Genomic DNA, 18,674 nt, shown 5'->3' with positions numbered 1-18,674 from the left:
GGGCCAGAGGACGGGCCACATGCCGCTATGGGAGCTTAAGAGTCCAGCGGAGGTCACTCCTGCGGGCAACCAAGACACCTGTCCCCATAACCACAAGGGTGACCCCTGAGTCAGCAGGAGTCAGCCCTGAGCACCACCAGGTGGGGTCCAGGCCTTTTCCTGTGCCCCCCTCCCCCAACTCTCCCTCTCTCGCTCCCTCTTCCTCTCTCTCCCTCCCTCTCCCCCTCTCTTTCCCTCTCTCTCCCTCTCTATCTCTTCCTCCCTCTCTCTCTCTTTTCCATCTCTCTCTCCCTTTCTCTCTCTCTCTACACACACACACACGCACACACACACACACACACACACACACACACACACACACACACAGCTCCTCTCCGAGTCTTTCTTTTGGTCCATCCGAAGGTGTCTCGTTGGCCTGAGGGCCGTACAATCATCTTTATCGTCTTTCTTTCTTGGTCACTTCCAGTGTCCTGTCTCCAAGCCGGCTGAATTGCCCGTAAAGTTTTCATATTGGATTTGGACCTTTTCAACTTCACAATTTCCACTTGGTTCTCTGTGCCAATTCTTCTAATAGAGGAATTCTAGAATCAGACCAATATTGAGAAAGTATCAATATTCTTACTGATCTTCTCTCTCTGGGGTGTCGTTGCCAGCCCACTTCCCCTCAAGTCTAGTTCCCTCAACGCTGTCAGTATACTTATAAATAACTGCTCTGAAGTTCAGCTTGCTACGGACTAGGGGACAGTATCCGCCAACGGAGATGGCCACACTGAGATAGTGTCCACTGACATTTTTTTAATCACATAATTTTATTATACTTGTCTGTTTTTGCAAGTCTCATATTTTTGTTGAACACTTGACACTTTGCTCATAAGTCAGTCATATATGTGACTTGTAGTGACACGTCAGTCAGGGTCACACGTCAGGGTCCCGCTGGGGGACCCCACTCAGGTGCCTGGCGGTCCTGTGGGCTGGAGAGAGAGTCCTTAGTATATAGGGATGAGAGTGTCCAGTTCAGGGAATTCCACTCTCCAGCGTCTACAGGACACACTCGCTGTCGGATGCAGTTCCCAGGAGCTTCCCGACACACAGGATACAGACAGTGTGTTGGACCAACCTGGAGCTCTGACACTCCCAAAGCTCCTGCCGGCTGTTTTCTGTTCTTGTTTGGTATTTTGAACCAATGGTGTGTGGCTGCTAATACCCGTTCTTTTTTTTTTTTTTTTTCAAAACGAGAATACGAAGGTCTTTCAGTCTTAATCCGACTCTCCTCGTCATTATCAGCCTAGTGTTCCTGCAGGGACAGCGTCTGGCCGATGGCTGAGTTAATAACCCCCACACTTTGTAGACGGTTCTGTTGGGGCCCGGATGCATTCAAAATTTGGGGCATCAGCGAGTCCCCCCGACTTTTCCTTCCTATGTTTCTGGGGCCATGTGGTGGCTCCCCCCACATACTCGGGGTGTTTCATGTGTCCACAGCCTCTCAATCGCTCGCGGTACTTAGGGTGTTCCCGCGACTCTCCCTTCAGGACTCTGCATTCCGTTTCTCCAGATCGATTCTGAACTTGTCTGGCCCCCACTGGGCCCGCGTTTGCCGCTGAGACCGTGCCTGGGCGTGGGGCCCGACTCGCGCTCTGAGTGGAGGCCGTCCTCCTACTGGAGGCTGTCCTCCGAGTGGAGGCCGTCCTCCTGCCAGACACGCTGCCCGCGGCCAGGACGCCTCTCCTGGGGCAGTCACGACGGGGATGGGCGGGGTTCTAGCCAGAGACTCTGCAACTCCGTCTCTTTAACCCGAGACGGTCACTGTTCTCGAGTGCTTCTCCCTGTGTCCGATGGACCGGGAGACGCTGAGTCCTCCAGAGGGACCAGATGCCAGTGATGGTCAGGGGATGGTCAGGCGGGAGCCGTGCCCAAAGCAGTAAACAGTAGACGGTTTCTTAGTATCTGTGATGCAAACCACAAAGCCCCAAAGCAAAGAGAGGAAGAGGAAGAGGCAGGTGAGGTGGGGAGGGAAACTGGGGGCATTGGTGGAGGGACGGGTGTTGGGACACTACGCGACTGAAACCCAACTTGAACAGTTTTGCAACTGTTTGTCCCACAGTGATTCAATAAAAAAAAATTAAGGTTTTTGTGTGTGTGTGAATTTTGTACATTTTTTGCTGTTGCTGTTTGTGAGTTTCTAAGAAAAGTTGTGGGTGCACATGACGGACAGACAACGGACTAAGGACTGGGGAGCAGAGAAACAGGGTTCCAGGCTGGTGGGTAGACCGTTTTTTCTCTCTCTCTCCTCCCCAGCGTCATTCAATCTCTCCCTTACAGCACAGTCGTAGTCGTAGTTTTGGTCGTCGTCCCAGACATCATAGTTCCCTCATCCTCGTCCTCATAGTCCTCCTCTTCTTAGTCCTTGTCTGGTCCCCCCTTACCCTGACAGCATAGTTCTGTAGAAATTGTGAAGGGTGGGGTACACACAGGTGGGGTTGGACGTCGTCACAACAACAAACAGAGGTGAGGCCCCTCCTTCAGGGGAAGTTCCAGATTCACTCAAGGACAAGATCTCATCTGAGGGTTCAGCACTCCAGGTTACTAGGAGATCCGCTCAAGGGCAGGATTCCATCCAGGGTGGATTGCTTTCTCCTTTCCTCAGCTAGTCATCCATTTAAACAGTCATAGTCAATTTATTTCTTAGAATATTTCTAGTCATCTTGTATGAACACAGTAAGAGATATATTAAGCTTAAAAGTTGGCTCTTCCTGGGACATCTCACTATGTGTCCCAGACCACAGTCCTCAGGCCAGGTCAATCTTTACTAACCCCAGAAAGGTCCTTATTCAGTTACTTCTTTTTGGGTCATGACAGAGTTTGTCCCATGACCATGCTCTTAACTTATTCTACTTATGGTGTTTAGCTTGTCCCTTTCTCGATGCGAGGGTAGCTTACTGCTTGCCCTGGATCCATCCACTCCCTTCATCAGGACCCTCCTTTTGGGGGTGTTACGAAGTCAGGGAACTGAGGCTTAGGTCAGGTAAATATTATGGATGCCCAGGAGTAAATATTATTTAGAGTTAATTAACTCCCATGCTACAAAGCGTATCATCAACTGTCTTCCTGTGTCTATACAAAAAGGACACTGCTAAATAAACCATGCAAAGGACATAGAGGAAAGAGAAAAGCAATATTATCAGTGCTTGATGGAACTGGGTGTGCCTCAGGGGCACTGTTGCGGGAGTAACTCAATAAGCCTAAGCCCCCTGTGGGAGGAGCTGGGACAACCCAATGTTATCTGACAGCTGTTGGCTTTTGAACCACCTACCTGTGCTCAGGGATAATCCTCCTCTGTGCTCAGAGATCACTCCTGGCGTGAGCACTATGGGGCCAAACCCGGGTTGGTGTAGTGCAAGGCAGTGCCCTCCCACTCCACTACTGATCCAGACCCTCATTTTGTGCATATACATATGTATATATATATATATATATATATTGATTTTTGGGTCACACCCGGTGATTCTCAGGGATTACTCCTGGTTCTACACTCAGGAATCACTCCTGGCAGTGCTCAGGGGACCATATGGGATGCTGGGAATTGAACCCAGGTTGGCCGCATGCAAGGCAAACGCTCTACCCGCTGTGCTATCGCTCCAGCCCCACCTTTTTTGGGAAGAATTTGCTGAAATCTTCCTCCTCCCATTCTAGATTTCAGGGCCACCATGTCTAAGAGCTTAGCAGCGAGGCTGGCCACGTCGAGACACCAAAATAGTTAGATTCCTCCAAAGATTTGGCTTGACATCTTGGCAAAGGCCTGAGATCTACGCCCGGAATCTGCAGTGATTCAGAGCATTGAGTCTTTAATACTTAGCTTTAAGAATGTGGAGGGTAAAGAACACGGGTTCCAGGGTCCTAGGCAGAGGTGATAGAACAGCGGGGAGGGCGTCTGCCTCGCACGCGGCCGACCCGGGTTCGATCCCCAGCATCCCATATAGTCCCCTGAGCACCGCCAGGAGTAATTTCTGAGTGCAGAGCCAGGAGTAAACCATGAACACATTGGGTGCGTCCCCCCACCCTAAAAAAAAACACAGCAAAAACTCACACTTACTGATGAAATCCAAGGCAACATGTATGCAAAGAGCTTCAAACCGATCGTTCATGATCTTGACAAAGAAGTCTGACCATCTGGTAGGTGGGCGGCCACGCGGTCTTTTGAGATCCCGTGGAATCCAGTCGGTAACAGCTCTAGTCCACCGGTCGTCTTTAAATCTCATTACGTGACCAGCCCATCTGATTTTCGACACCTTGGCAAATGAGACAGCGTCCCTGATCCTTGATCGTCGACGGATGTCAGAACTCCGGATTCTTTCTCTCATTTGAGTGAAACGTGATATTCCAAGCATAGCTCTTTCTATTCTTCTTTGAGAGACCTGAATGGCGTTCTCATCTTGTTTGCGTAGGGCCCAGGTCTCTGAGGCATATGTTAATGCAGGAAGAACAGTGGAATCAAAGAGATGTGCCCGGAGCCGGAGGTTCTTTGTCCTCTTAGCTATTTCTTCGACGCTCTTGAGGCTCTTCGTGTTCCTAGAGCGAACAGACGCCATTGGGCTACACCAGCAGGCGACAGGGACAAATGGAGACGTTACTGGCGCCTGCTCGAGCAAATCGACGATTAACGGGAAGTCAAGTGATCAAGTGATGTATGCAAAGGTGCTTGGGAACTGAGTCATGTGCTGGTTAGTTCCTTGGCTGTTCCTGGGAATCTCTGGGTGCGGAGGGCCAGTGGGAGCCCGGCCTGAGGAGACCCTGAAACTCCGTGCTGGTGGGTCAGGGTGGGTCCAGCAATGGGCTGCAGCTGCCTCCTCCCTGCGTCCTCGAGCACAGATGCTGGACAGGCGGGAACGACGTGACCTGCTCTGCCACCGACCGGCAGCAACTGGAGCGTTTGGTCCCATCCACATGAAACCTCCATTCGTCCCCTGGGCCCCGTTGCCGCCTTGCAGGGGCGGGGGACACAGGCAGGGAGCCACTGGGGCCTGGGCCTACGTCTGTCCCTGGGAGACTCTGCCCGTGGTGGGGCTGGGGGAGCCGCCAGGCCGGGTGAGGAGCCCACAGCGTCAAGGGTGACTCTGGGGTGGCCACTGCAGGGCCCAGCGTGGACGGGGCTGGGCAGGAGAGGGAGGGCAGTGCGGGGTGAGCGAGAGTCCAGCGGCTGCTTGGGGGGGGGGGGGGGTAACGGAGGTGGGGCCGGATCCGTCAGAGCAGGCAGGGGCACAGGCAGCCCTGGGTGGGCGTCAGGTGGGTGGTCAGCAGCCCCTCGGTGACCAGGCTGGACGATCCCCGCCCCCCTGCTCTGACTCAGCACAGCATCTGCCCAGCCTGAGGGTCCGGAAGTCTCTCCCCAACGACGGTAAATCACACACCTGCAAAGTGACCCTTTTCAGAGACCCGCTAGCCCACAGGGCGTCTGAGTGAGGCCGGCCCGAGGGCGCTCCTCGAAGATGATGCGGCCTGAGGAGGGCCTGAGCCAGCCTGGCCCTGGGCGGCACCCCTGGGTGCACAGACCCGAGCAGGGCCGCCTGCTGTGTGTGTGTCGCACATCCTGTGGGCCCATCTGGCTCGTGCACACGGGCACCTGTCCCCAGTGTGTGCATGTGTGTGTGTGTGCATATGTGCATGTGTCTGTGTGCACACGTGTGTATACAAGCCGGTGCATGTGTATACACGAGTGCCCGTGTGTACATGTGTGTGTGCATGCGTGCGTATGTGTGTCTGTGTGAGTCCGAGTGTGTGCATATGTGTGTGCGTATGTGCCTGCATGCGTGTGTGTTTCTGTGTGTTTGTGTGCCTGTGTGTGGTCGTGTGTTCCCCTGTATAAGTGTGTGTTTCTGTGTATGTATGTGTGTCTGTGTGTGTGGTCATGTATGTGTCTGTGTGTATGTGCATGTGTGTGCATGTGTGTGAGTGCGTGTGCATCTGCTTTAGGCGAGACCGCTGCCCCATGGAGGGAGGACCCTGAGCACTGGTGGGGAGCACGGGTGAGGCCTGGGCCAAACGCCATGTGGACGACTGGGGAAATGCAAATCGGACCCCCATGTTGATGTGTGTGTAGTCATGTGAGAGTGTGTCTGTGTGTGTGGTCATGTGTGAGTGTCTGTGCATGTGTTTCTTTGTGTATGTGTGTCTGTGCATGTGGTTGTGTGTGTGTGTGGGGGGGAAGGACATGCCGACTGGTCTGCGGTACTTATCTTGGAAAGACTTTCAGATGAGTCTGCTAACTTCGACCTCTGCCGGCTACGGGTTCTTTTAAAGGTCCTTTTAACACTCTGCTCCAGCTTGGGCCTCCTGTGCCAGACGGCTGGCGGGCCCGTCCGACTCCCCCGTAAATACAGGCCGGCCTCTCCCCTCTCCCCAGTGACTCATGCTCTATCGGGATGAGTTACCGGCTGCCGGAGAGCGGCGGCAGGACGCCAAGTCCCCGGGCTGATGGACGCTTCTGCCATCTGGACGGTGCATCGGGAACTGGGCTCCCAGTTGCGGGCTGGACGCTCCCTGAGGACACTGGCCGACACCCGGAATCTTTCCCAGGTCACCACCACTTTCCGGAGGAAACGGACTTGGTGGTCTTCGACCTTCCATGGCAGCTGACTGGCCTGGGGAACGGACTGGCTCTCAAAAACCATCAAACCACTCTGCTGGCTTTCCTACGAGTGGATATCTCATTTCCCCTCAATTCTTGACAGAGAATAAGCTGAAACGATTCTCTGCTCCTTGGAGGTGTGTGTGTGGGGGAAACAACGGTGGTGCTCCTGGCTCTGTGCTCAGGGGACCCACTGGGGTGCTGGGGATTGAATTCGGGTCAGTTTCATATAAGGCAAACGCTCTGCCCACTGTACTGTTGCTCCAGCAACCTCTGCTCTTCTATTTTAAAAATATATTTGGGAGGAGGGGGCAGCAGAGTGATAGGACAATGGGAAGGGTGCTTGCCTTGCACGTGGCCAACCCGGGTTCGATCCCTGGCATCCCATATGGTTCCCTAAGCCTGCCAGGAGGAATCCCAGAGCACCACTCGGTATGGCCCCCAAATAAACACACATACACCCCCATACATGCACATATATGTATACATGTATATATATGCATCCCATTTCTATGTATAGGCATGTATCTACTGTACCGTATTGTTCATCAATTTGCTGAGCGGGCCCAGTAACGTCTCCATCATGAGACTTGCTGTTACTGTGTCTGGCATATCGAATACTCTCGGTAGCTTGCCGGGCTCTGTGAGAGGGGCGGAGGAATCGAACTCGGGTCGGCCATGTTGGCTGCGTGCAAGGCAAAAGCCCTACCCGCTGTGCTATCACTCCAGCCCATACAGGTATATATCTATGAAATATATATCGCCAATAAGGCACCATTGGGAAGGACGAGTCAGGAGAGGCTGCTAAAATCTCAGGGCTGGGACAAATGGAGACGTTACTGGTGCCCGCTCGAACAAATCAATGAACAACAGGAGGACAGTGACACCGTGACACAGTGAGGTCTATGGACTGAGCACAAGCGCAGGAGACATTTTCTCATCTCAGGTGTGTGAAGTTTATCTCACAGCACCTGTGGCCAGTGTGGGCATCTCCCGCTCTCTGGCTCTGAGGAGCCTCTGGGTGAGGGAACCGTCCCCCTGACCCTGACCGCCCACAGCCGGAGCAGACAATGGGCAGGAACACAGCCCAGCCCTGACCCGGCCACGGGTGGACACCCGGGCCGTCATGAGGGCAGGAGGCTGGGACGCGGGGGTTGGGCCCTGGAACATGCAAGGGCTGCGGGGCTCCTGGTGGAACCCAGACCAGCACCAACACGCACGAGACCCCCCAGCGTCTGCTTTAGGCGAGACCGCTGCCCCATGGAGGGAGGACCCTGAACACTGGTGGAGAGCCGGGTGAGGCCTGGGCTAAACGCCACGTGGACAATTGGAGAAATGCAAATCGAACCCCCAGCAGGTCAGAGGTTGGGAGTCTCTCCCTCAGGGGTGACTGCTCAGAGCCCGCACTGGGGGCGCCAGGCCGCAGTGCTTTGGGAGAAGAGAATGCTGTGCGCTGTTCACGATAGCCAAAGTCTGGAAACAACCCAAGTGCCCTAGAACAGATGAGTGGTTAAAGAAACTTTGGTACATCTACACAGTGGAATACTATGCAGCTGTCAGGAGAGAGGAAGTCAGGAACTTTGCTTATAAATGGATTGACATGGAGAGTATCATGCTAAGTGAAATGAGTCAGAACATGAGGCTGACACCTAAGGACAGTACATACATGGGACAGTTAGATTGCTCCATAGCTGGAAGCCTGTCTCATGAGTAAAGGGGAGAAGGCAGCTGAAATAGAGAAGGGCTCACTAAGAAAAAGGTGGCTGGAGGAACCGGTCGGGATGGGAGATGTGTGCAGAAAGTCGATAAAGGACCAAACACGATAACCTCTCAGGATCTGTGTTGCAAACCATAATGCCCCAAAGTAGAAAAAAGAGCACTACAGCTGTCTAAGGGCTCAGAGCCACCGGGGCTGGCAGGGAGGCCCCCACACGCCCAGGCCCTCAGGCGCTGGCCATGTCCTGTGCCCTGGAGATAGACTGGGAAAGGGCCCAGCCTTAGCGCCAAAACCAGCAGCATGGGCAGGGGTGGGACGAGACTCGCCTTCGGGCCCGGGTGGCGAGGCCGCTCCTGGCCAGGCGTTTATGGGCAGCTCAGCCGGGAGTGTGGGCACAAGCGCCCGGCCAGACTGGAGCAGCTCGGACCCAGTCCTGCCTCCCGGGCTGCTGAGCTGTGGTGAGTTGCCTTCTCCAACTGTTCGAGTGAGAAGGAGATTACTGGCGACTTCGAAACGAGCAGAGGAGGGAGCGGGTCCAGCTGGCTGTGGGTTTTACCAGAAAATGAGTCGAGACTCGGAGTCCGGGTGTCCGGTTGGGTTTGGCCACCTTCCAGCCCCGATCTTGGTGTGACTGTCTGGCAAACACATCAGGCTACAGATGATTCCGTTACGGAGCTTCCCTGAAAGAGGGCGCCTCCCTGTCCGTGACCCAGACCGTCTGGAGGCTTCTATCTGTCCACGTCCTGGCCCAAAGCCGTTGAGACAACAGGGAGGGACCCCACAAGCCTTGAGCGCTAGACCAGAGAGACACCCAAGTTCCTGAATTCCTGATGACTTTCTCCAGGAAGTGGGCAGCCTGGGCAGTCCTGCCCTTCAGGGCGTCCAGTGGGGGCAGCCCATAAGGTGGGCTTCCGGGCCCCTGCAGCCGCAGTGACTGTGGGGGCAGACGCAATCCCGGGATCCCTCGCACTGAACTATCCTGCTGGTCAGTGGGCAGTGGAAGCTGCAGGCTCAGTGGCCTGTGGCTCAGGGCACTGGACAGGGAGGGGGACCGGCCCCCACGAAGGTCCCTTCCTCCCTGCAGCAAATCACATTCAACCCAAAGGAGAGGTCAGGTGTTCCAGAAGCTTCCACTTACTTCTTGGCCCGGGGTCAATTTCTCTTGACACAGACCCAAACCCAGAGATAATGGAGCAGTTCTGTGATGGGAAGATGGATAACAGCTGGACAGCAGGCCCATGCAGGGAACAGCCAGCCCATCTGGGAACAGTCAGGCACCCAGGGCAGCTGGGCCGTCCAGGGACAACAGCCCATGCAGGGAACAGCTGACCCACACAGGGAACAGCCATCCATCCAGGGAACAGTCGGCCATCCAGGGAGCAACTGACCCATCCAGGGAACAGCCGGCCATCCAGGGAACTGTCGACCCTGCAGGGAACAGCCGCCCACCCAGGACAGGGCGTCCACTGAATAGGCCTTTCCAGGACAAGAAAGCCCAGTAAGCAATGCTTAGCCACGGTGGAGAAATTCGGAGCCTCCTGAGTGACCCGGGCTTCTCCAGGGCTCTGTGCCGCCTCCACGGCCAGGCTCTGTCCATTCTCCTTATATGGCCCCGAGAGCACTGCCAGGAGCACTTCAGCACCATGAGGGGACGATGAGGGAGAAAAGCACCAGGAGGATGGAGCCAAGGCCAGCTGGACTTCAGAACGGGAACATGGGCTTGGGAGCAGGCGTGGCGAGGAGGGCTCTGTGGGAGGGGACGAGGGCCCAGCCCTGGCGGGAACGTGCCTGGGGCCACGTGGAGACCACAGGGCCACCCAGGGGGCCACATCTGCCGGGATCCTGCCGCCCGAGAGGTAGCCAAGGGCGAAGCTGCCCCAAGTCCCCTGCTGTGCACAGCAGCTGGGCACACGCAAGGCGTGGACTCTGCTCCTTCCGGGCCCTGGCGGGGAAGGGCAGCTTCTGTCGGCCTTGAGCCAGGCTGCCTGCTGGCTGACCACCTGGCATGGGATCCTGGACGCTGCCCAATGGCTGAGTGACCCCTGCATGTGCCTGCGGCCCTGACCGGCCGTGTGACCCCCTCCGGCTCCTAGAAGCTGGGCGGCTCCAGGTGCTTTCTGGGGCACAGGCCCTGCAGGGGGAGGGCGTGGGGGCCCCGGGGGTCCCAGCCCCCTGTGGGAGCCAGCCCGGGAGAGGCTGGCTGAGTGTCCGCAGCGCCCGGTCCCCAACGCCACCCTGAGTCGGGAGGAAGGCACGGCAGGGGCCGGCAGGAGGGCGGGACTTGGCCACAGGCCTCCGGACGCTCAGGCTCTGCGGAACTGTTGGGAGGCGAAGGCCGCGGGGCGCCCTGGCTGCAGGAACGGGCAACGCCGGAGTTGGCCGCAACAGACGGTGCTCGGTGCTGCCAACTTGGCATGGCTGGTGGGTGTCCCTGGGTCACCCCGCCTCTGGGCAGGAGGCTCCCCAAGCAGTTACAGGGAAGGGCCTGGGGTGGGGGGTCTCTGAGAGGGGCTCAGAGCCATGCAGTCGCCGTCCGAGAGCTGCACGGTGCTCAAACGGCCAAGGGTGGGCCCCGCGCGGGACCCTCCGAACCCAGCGAGACCCCCAGACTCAGGCCGCTGCCCGATAAACAGATGGAGACGGGTCTGGGGAAAAGGGGTCTGGGGCGGGAATTTCCGTCTGGGTTCATGAGGTGGGGCGGGGGCAGCTCAGGGGGAGCAACTTCCGAGAGGGGTGAGGACCCCGGGACCGAGGCCAAGGTGTGAAGTACAGGTGAGGGCAGAGGTGTGGGGAATGTGAGAACAGGTGAGGGACAGGTGAGGGGTAGGTGAGGGGCAGGTGTGAGGACGCGCCATCTCTTTCCTTGGGGTAGGGGTGGGACGTACGGTGCTGGGCACTGAGAGGACCCGGCTGCTGTGCCCGCCGTACGCCTGCCCTGGCGGCCATGGCGCAGGAAGGCCACACGCGCAGCCCCGGGTCGGAGCAGGTCAGCGCCCACCTGTCTCGATGGGGCCACACAAGGGTCTCTGTGGGGACCCCACTGCAGGCCCCCAGGACACTTTCTCCCGTGGGAGAGGGGCCCCGACTGCCTCCCCCCACGCTCATGGCCACTGTCCCGGATGGCCGGCCCTGCTGTCCCCAGGTCTGGGCCGCGTGGGCGTCTCCCACTGGGGTGGGTCACTCAGCCTCAGGCCCCCACACCTCCCGAGCCTTGCGCGTGGCACTGTGTTTTCTTCGGGGGTGGGAGGGCACGCTCCAGGCTCTGGGTCCAGGGGAGACGCCAGGGTTCCGGGGACACTGCTGGCCACGTGCAGCGCAGTGCCTCGTCCAGGCTGGTCTCTGGCCTCTCAAACCCGGAACCGCGGACCCCGACAAGCTCCCACCTGACCTAAGGCCAGGGCGGGAGGCGGGGGCGAGGCCAGTGTGGAGGGGGGTGTCATCCTCCCACCCGCCCCCGCCACCTGCAGGGCACCGGGACACGGGCCGTCAGCAGCCGGGCTGCCTCTCCCACTGGCCTCTCGTCCTGCGACTTTCCCACTGTCCTGTGCTGGGGCGTCCCTCTGGCCAGCGTCTGGGCAGCATCAGTCGTCAGAGCCGCGCAGCGCCCCACTCCCCGGGCCAGAGGGTCTCTGCAGGGGGCTCTGTTCCTTTCAGTTTGGAGCTGGTCCGGTCAACCATCGCCTCGGGCTGCCACCCACCACCCCTCGGCCGGCTGCTATGGGCCTGATTCGGGTGACATCCCCTGAGGGGCACCTCAGGGCCCCCGGGTCTGTGTTGGACCCACACGGCAGTGCTGGGCGCTCGGTCCCTGCCGGCCCAGGAACGCAGCGGGCCCGAGGGGAGTGCGTGCCCAGACCCGCGGGGATGTCTCCCGTGGCCCTGCCCTGCCCGGGCGCCCCAGGAGCGTCTTCATGGACACGCCCTGCCCCTGGGTGTCCCCGAGCTCCGACAGGCCCCGAGTGACCGAGGGTGGGCATCCGCAGCAGCCAAGTGTCCAGAGACTTGCTCGGAGGAAGCCGGTGAAGAATTCCATTAAATATTTATTGAACAAACGCAGAGTGAATGGACCGGGTGTGACCTGAAGACGCGGCCGCCGCCGGGTGGGGCGAGGTGGCAGCAGGGCCCGGCTGCATGCTGGGGGGCCGGGGGAGCGCGGCATGCGCGGGCCCCGGGGCTGCAGGCCTCGGACCTGCGCGCGGCACGGCCACGTCGTGCGTCCCGCACCCGCAGGCTGCCCGGCCGAGACGGGGCGCGGGCCTCTTTGCCAACACGCCTGTGCCATGCGGACGCGGCGGCCCCAAACGGGAACGGTTTCAACAACGGTCAGCGGCACGTGGAGGACAAAATATAGATAATATATTTATATCATATACGCACTTCACCCCGCGCTCGCGCTCGGGAGGGCTCCCTCGGGCCAGTGCTCTGAAAATAAAACTCTCCATCTCTCGGGCGGGCGGGCGGTCAGTTCTCCAGGAAGGCCACGTAGTCGGTGAGCCGGGCCAGCTGCTGCTCGCTGGGGACGGGCGGGACCGGGGACGGCTCTGGGGACGGAGGGGCGGGAGGCGCGGCTCAGGTGGGCACGGGTGTCCCCACACCCAGGGCAGGGCTGCCGGCGCGGCCACACCAGCCCGTCTCGGGGCCCAGGGCCACCCACATCCCGAGGGCTGACGAGGCCAGAACCCGAAGACGCGAGGGCCACACGTACCTGACAAGGGGATGAACCGGCCAAAGGGCGCGTCCAGGGCACCTGCCACTGAGACAGTCAGAGACGGTCAGAGACAGAGACAGCATGATGGGGGTGGCCACAGGAGGCCAGACATGTCCCTCCTGGGCCCGCACAGACGTTCCCAGGTACCCACGGACCCTCACACGTACACACAGACCCTCCCAGGCACACACACGTGTCAGGCGTTCTGACGCCGTGACTTGCGCCCTGCGGACACCGGCTTGCTCCCCTCGGGGACTATGGAGAGGCCAGTGCCAGCCACGGAAGGGCGAGTCCAGGACCGTGTCCCCGGGGTGCTGGGGAGTGTGCAGAGTTCTGGGGGCTGTGCTGGGGCCCCCCAGGGCGGAAGCAGCCACGGCATGGCTGGGAGCTGCCTGAAGCAGGTGGAGGTAGGGGTGGGACTCTGTGTTCAGTGCTCAGGAGGGAAGCCCCGCCCCACCACTATCCACCCCCCACAGCCACTACAGGGGGGGGGGCGGCGGGTGCCAAGTTCCAGGGTGCAGGCGGCGCGGTGTTGGTGGTGCCAGCCGCCTACCGGGCTTCTTGGGCATGACCATCCTGGTGCTGGAGTCCGCCTGCCAGCCCTGCTCCAGGATCCCTGCAGGAAGGACGAGTGGTCAACAGCTGCCCGTCCCCGGGGCTCCCGGGGACAGCGGGCCGGGGGCTCACCTTTCACGGCCTCCTCCACAGGGAGCCCCACGAAGGCGGCGAAGTCGTCGGCGAGGATGGAGGTGTAGGCCTGCGAGGCCAGCGCGAAGGCGCGTCTCCGCGTGGCGTCTGCCGGGACAGCACAGGGTCACCCCGCCGCTCCAGCCCAGACCCACGGGGAGGCCGGCAGGGACCCCAGAGCTCTGGGCAATGCCCGCTGGCCATCCTGGGACCCACAGGGGCCCTGCCTCCCTGGGCCCATCACCCCCGCCACCTGTGCCGCTCTGTGGGGACGGGGACAGGCACACGTGGGATCAGAGCACAGGTGGCCGTGCCGTGACCCGTCTCAGGGACACGACATGGGAGCCCCCCAACCCTCAAGGCCAGGACGGGGCCGCCGGCAAACCCGTCTGCGAAACGCCGGGCTGGTGGTGCCACCACGCACACAGTGGACCCGGCTTGATTCCCAGCATGGCACAGGCCCCCGGGTTGCAGCAGGAGTGACCCTAAAGCCCCGAGCACTGCCAGGAACACCCCAATCCCCACCTTGCAGAAAGCAGAGCCACCCAGTGTAGACGCTAGTCTGTCCCGACCCCCAGTGTAGACGCGAGTGGGCCTGACACAGTCCCCAGCTGTCAGAGGGGCGGGGCGCAGGGAAGTGTCCCTCAGGGCGAGGCTGTGGGGCCACGGGCAGGCCTGGAGACTCGGGGGCCGATGGGAACTGCAAGGACGGGGCCTTGGTGGCCCTCGCGCCCAGAGCACCCTGGCCATCAGGCGCGAGAAGGCCCGGGCAGCCTCACAGACAACCCTGGAGGCCGGCGGGGGCTCTGCTCGGCCCAAACGCTGTGACCCCGCAGAGTTGAGGAGGCTCTGTGGGGCGCCCCCGGGTCCTCCAGGGTCTGAGGCAGCGCCCTGGGTCAGAGGGGCCGTACCAGAGCTGGACCCGACACTGTCCCCCGCCGTCACCACGTGGCCCAACCCCGAGGCCCCTGGGAGGCCCTGCCCTCAGCAGTCGGGAGCAGTGCTCGGGGGCTTAAGACCACCGAAACCAGCTTTGGAAAGCCCGAGACAGGGACAGAGGGGCACGCGGGCAGGCCCACACCCCGCCGCCCGCCCCCTCACCTCTGAGCGCGTCCATGATGGGCTGCACCGTCTCGGACCACTGGTGGGCGCCGATGGTCGTGTAGATGCCCGGGAAGTCCCGCTGCCAGATCCTCTGTCCCACCGACCAGATCCCGCCCAGCTCCGAGTTCGCCTGTGGGGGAAACCGCCGCCTGCCCGTGAGCGTGACGCGTCCTTGGCACCATCCCTGGGACGGTGTCCCGGACCCCGGAACCTCAGCGCGGGGTCGATGTACGGGCCTGGACACATCTGACCTGCGATAAACTCAGGCAGGAGAAAAGTCGTGGAAAATACCTCAGAAGCGAGTCTGGCAACGGCTGAAACGTTCTGAGTTTCCAGACTATGCAAACTGCAGCGCAGTTCACGTTGCGGCAGCCACACACGTGAACACACGTGGAGCGTGAAGACGGAAGAAGTCATGGCGAGGTACCCGACACCAGAGACAGGGAGGCCGGGACACGAGCCCCCCGCCAGGCCCTGCCGGGCTGAGGGGTGGAGACAGCCCAACCCCACTCAGCCCTGGAAGCAAAAACCCAGAGTGCTGACACCAGCGAGCACCAGCCGTGGCCAAACCTCCGCCCACGGTCCTGAGAGCGTGAGTGTCGCAGACGGAACGTCGCAGGAGCAGACACAGGCCCAGCAGAGGGGCGAGGCACGCGGGGAGTGAATTCCCTTCCCCCGCTTTGGAGGAGACCCTAGAGGTCATTCCGTCTCACCCTCCGCCTAGAATCAAGGACCTGGACTCCTCAGTGGCGGAACTGAGCCTCCCACCCCCGCATCCACTGGTGAAAAACAGCGGCTTCCCACGGGAGACCACGGAGGCATTTATCAGTAAAGCACGAAGAATCTTGCTCCCCACAGGCTCGGCGGCGGGGAAGGAGCACTCGTAAGAAGAGTCTCAGGAAATGGTTAGGGGGAGTGGGCCCAAGGGGAGTGACACGCTCCCCAACAGAGGAACCCGGAGCCCGATTCTTCAATCAGAGCGCCAGAACCAGCCCCGCAGCCCGCACAGGGCAAGGAGAGCCGCCAACGCCCCGCCCTCGCACTTACGGTCTTGATAGCAGGCGGGATTCTCTTCCAGAGGTATCTTGCATTATTCCTAACGTACGCCCCAAGAAAAACAGTCAGTCAGTAGCTGCTAACAAAATCTAAGACTTCATCACAAACACAGGTTCATGCTCTACGTATTTCCCATAACGAAAGGAAAGTTCAGTTTCACGGGACTTAGTCCAAAAGTATTTTTCCCAGGTAAGAAGATCTCAAACTTTTTTTTTTAAAGACAACCAAGTTTTTGTCCATTTTAAATGGGCACAGCAGGTAGGGCGTTCGCCTTGCACGCAGCCAACATGGCCGACCCGAGTTCGATTCCTCCGCCCCTCTCGGAGAGCCCGGCAAGCTACCGAGAGTATTCGATATGCCAGACACAGTAACAACAAAGTCTCCAATGGAGACGTTACTGGGCCCGCTCGAGCAAATCGACGATCAACGGGAGGGCCTTTACCTTTACCTTTAATGGGCCTTAAATAAAATAAATGACGTGGATCTTATATGAGGACTCGATGAATAATACAGATCTTAATTCAGCACACGCGAACAGCCCAGGCTTAAAAGCGTCCTCCCCAGCTCTGGTCCTCGGGCGTGAGGATCAGCACATCCACGGCGCATCCGGGGCCGAGAGTGACCTGGACTCAAACCCGAGCCCGACACGGGGTCCCCTAAGCGCCACCTGGGGCGATCCCCGGGAGCCCAGCTGGGTGTGGCTGAAAAGCCCCCCAAAACCACAAAGCAAGGGGGAAGGGCCCCAAAACGTGGAAACCGACTTTACAGCAAGGTCAGGGTCAGGGGCGATTCCTCCTTTGCCAGGGACCGACCACCCCGGGGCCACAACGGGCTCTGCAGCTGCCGGGCGGGGAGGGGGCGCCTCCGGGCCCCAGGAGCTTCGCCCCGTCCCCAGCGGCCCCGCCCGCGGCCACCCGGAGGTGGGCAGAGGGGAGGGGAGGCGGGAGGACCGAGCGGGCCCGCGAGCCACAGGACCCCCCAAGGGCGGACCCCCGGGACTCACATGTCGTTGTGCAGCAGGTACAGGGCGAGCAGCTGGCTGTACACGGGGGGCGTGGCGACCCCGCCGGGGGCCTGCGGGGACGGGCGGCAGGACGGGCGGTCAGGGGCGGCCGGGGACCCCCGCGACCCCCGCCCAGGCGGCGCGGGGCAGGAGGCGCAAGGTCGCCCGGGCCGGGTGCGGGGGTCGGGGCGCGGGTCCGGGCGGGGCTCGGGGGGTCTGGGCCGGGGTCGGGTCCAGCCCAAGGTTCGGGGTCGGGGCGCGGGTCCGGGCGGGGCTCGGGGGGTCTGGGCCGGGGTCGGGTCCAGCCCGAGGTTCGGGGTCGGGGTGCGGGTCGGGCCGGGCGCGGGGTTCGGGCCCGGGCCGCGGTCCGGGGTCGGGGTCCGGGCTCGGGGTCCGGGCTCGGGGTCCGGGCCGGGCCCCGTCCCGCCGCGCCCACCTCCAGCTCCTGGCTCTCGCACTGGTCCAGCAGCTTCCGGAAGCCGCCGGCGCCCTCCGCCATCACGGCCACTGGCATCTTCCCGGCCGCCGCGCCCAGCCGGACCCCGCACCGTCCCCCGCCGGGGCGTCGCGCCGCGATGACGCCACACGCGCCGGCGCGCGCCCCCCACGCGCCCGCGTCACTTCCGGCGCGGCGCTGGCGTCACGCGGCGGGGCGGGGCCGGGCGGGGCCGGGCCGGGCCGGGCGGGCGTCGCCGCTCTGGCCGGCGCTCTCGATGCTCTGGAGGACCCGCCGCGCCCGCCGGGCCCGCGCGGTTCGGGGTCGTCGCGGCTTTGAGGCCGGACCCAGCTTCTCGGCCGCCCCCCCGGGGGAGCCGGTCCCCGCGGCCGCCCCCAGCGCCACTGCCCGCACCCCGAGCCCACGCTGCAGCGTCCAGGGCCGGGTCCAGACCCGCGGCTGTGCCCAGCGCCCTGCCCTGCTGCACGGGTGGCCTGCGGGCCTGGGCGCTGACCCCGAGCCTGGACGCTGACCCCGGGCCTGGACACTGTGCCTGCGGCCTGGGCGCTGTCCCCGCAGCTTAGACCTTGACCCCTTGGCCTGGACACTGACTCCGTGGCCTGGAAACTGTGCCCCCAGCCTGGGCACTGACCCCGCGGCCAGTATGCTGACCCTGTGTCCTGGGCACTCTCTCCACAGTCTGGGCCCTGTCCCTGCAGCCTGGGCACTGACCCGGCGGTCTGGACACCGACCCCAGGCCTGGGCACTGACCTTGGGCCTGGACACTATCCCTCTGGCCTAGGCACTGACCCTGCAGCTAGAACACTGTCCCCCGCGGCCTGGACACTGTCCCCTCTGGCCTGGGCGTCGACCCTGGGCCTGGATTCTGACTTCGGGCCTGGACACTGTCACCCCGGCCTGGTCACTGTCCCCCCGGCCTGGGGGCCGACCCTGTGCCTGTACGCCGACCCCGGGCCTGGACGCTGACCATGGGCCTGGACACCGACCCCAGGCCTGGCACTGACCCTGCGGCCTGTACGCCGACCCCGGGCCTGGACCTGACCCCCTAGCCTGGGCACTGACCCCACGGCCTGGGCACTGACCCTGCGGCTTGGGCACTGACCTCATGGCCTGGGCACTGACCTAACGACCCGACTGTCCCCCTGACCTGGCCCTGTCCCTGCGGCCTGGGTACAGGACACCCCTGGGTGGGAAGCGCCCATTCACCCCAGAGCAAGGGTGTCCGTGCTCACCACTGTGTCTTTGCTTGCTCAAGAACAGCCCACGTTCTCTCTTGAACACGTCCTTCTCCTCTGCTGACACCTTTCTAAATAAAGTTTC

General features: G+C 61.2%; 1 protein-coding gene across 1 annotated transcript; it reads right to left on the bottom strand.

Annotated features, from left to right (window-relative positions):
* Positions 1–12,673: 12,673 nt before the first annotated feature.
* Positions 12,674–17,494, bottom strand: COPS8 (COP9 signalosome subunit 8). The gene is made up of 8 exons (XM_056108349.1): positions 17,334–17,494; positions 16,898–16,968; positions 15,886–15,934; positions 14,836–14,968; positions 13,735–13,842; positions 13,601–13,663; positions 13,045–13,092; positions 12,674–12,880 (listed from the first exon to the last, which is right to left on the bottom strand). Exons 1-8 carry the CDS (start codon positions 17,409–17,411, stop codon positions 12,801–12,803), a joined length of 630 nt encoding a protein of 209 aa, XP_055964324.1. The 5' UTR covers positions 17,412–17,494; the 3' UTR covers positions 12,674–12,800.
* Positions 17,495–18,674: the final 1,180 nt, after the last annotated feature.

Source organism: Sorex fumeus, unplaced genomic scaffold, assembly GCF_029834395.1.
Source record: "Sorex fumeus unplaced genomic scaffold, SorFum_2.1 ptg000207l, whole genome shotgun sequence".
Lineage (NCBI taxonomy): Eukaryota > Metazoa > Chordata > Mammalia > Eulipotyphla > Soricidae > Sorex > Sorex fumeus.
The sequence above is the reverse complement of the archived record's forward strand: the minus strand, read 5'-3'. Positions and strand labels throughout refer to the sequence as shown.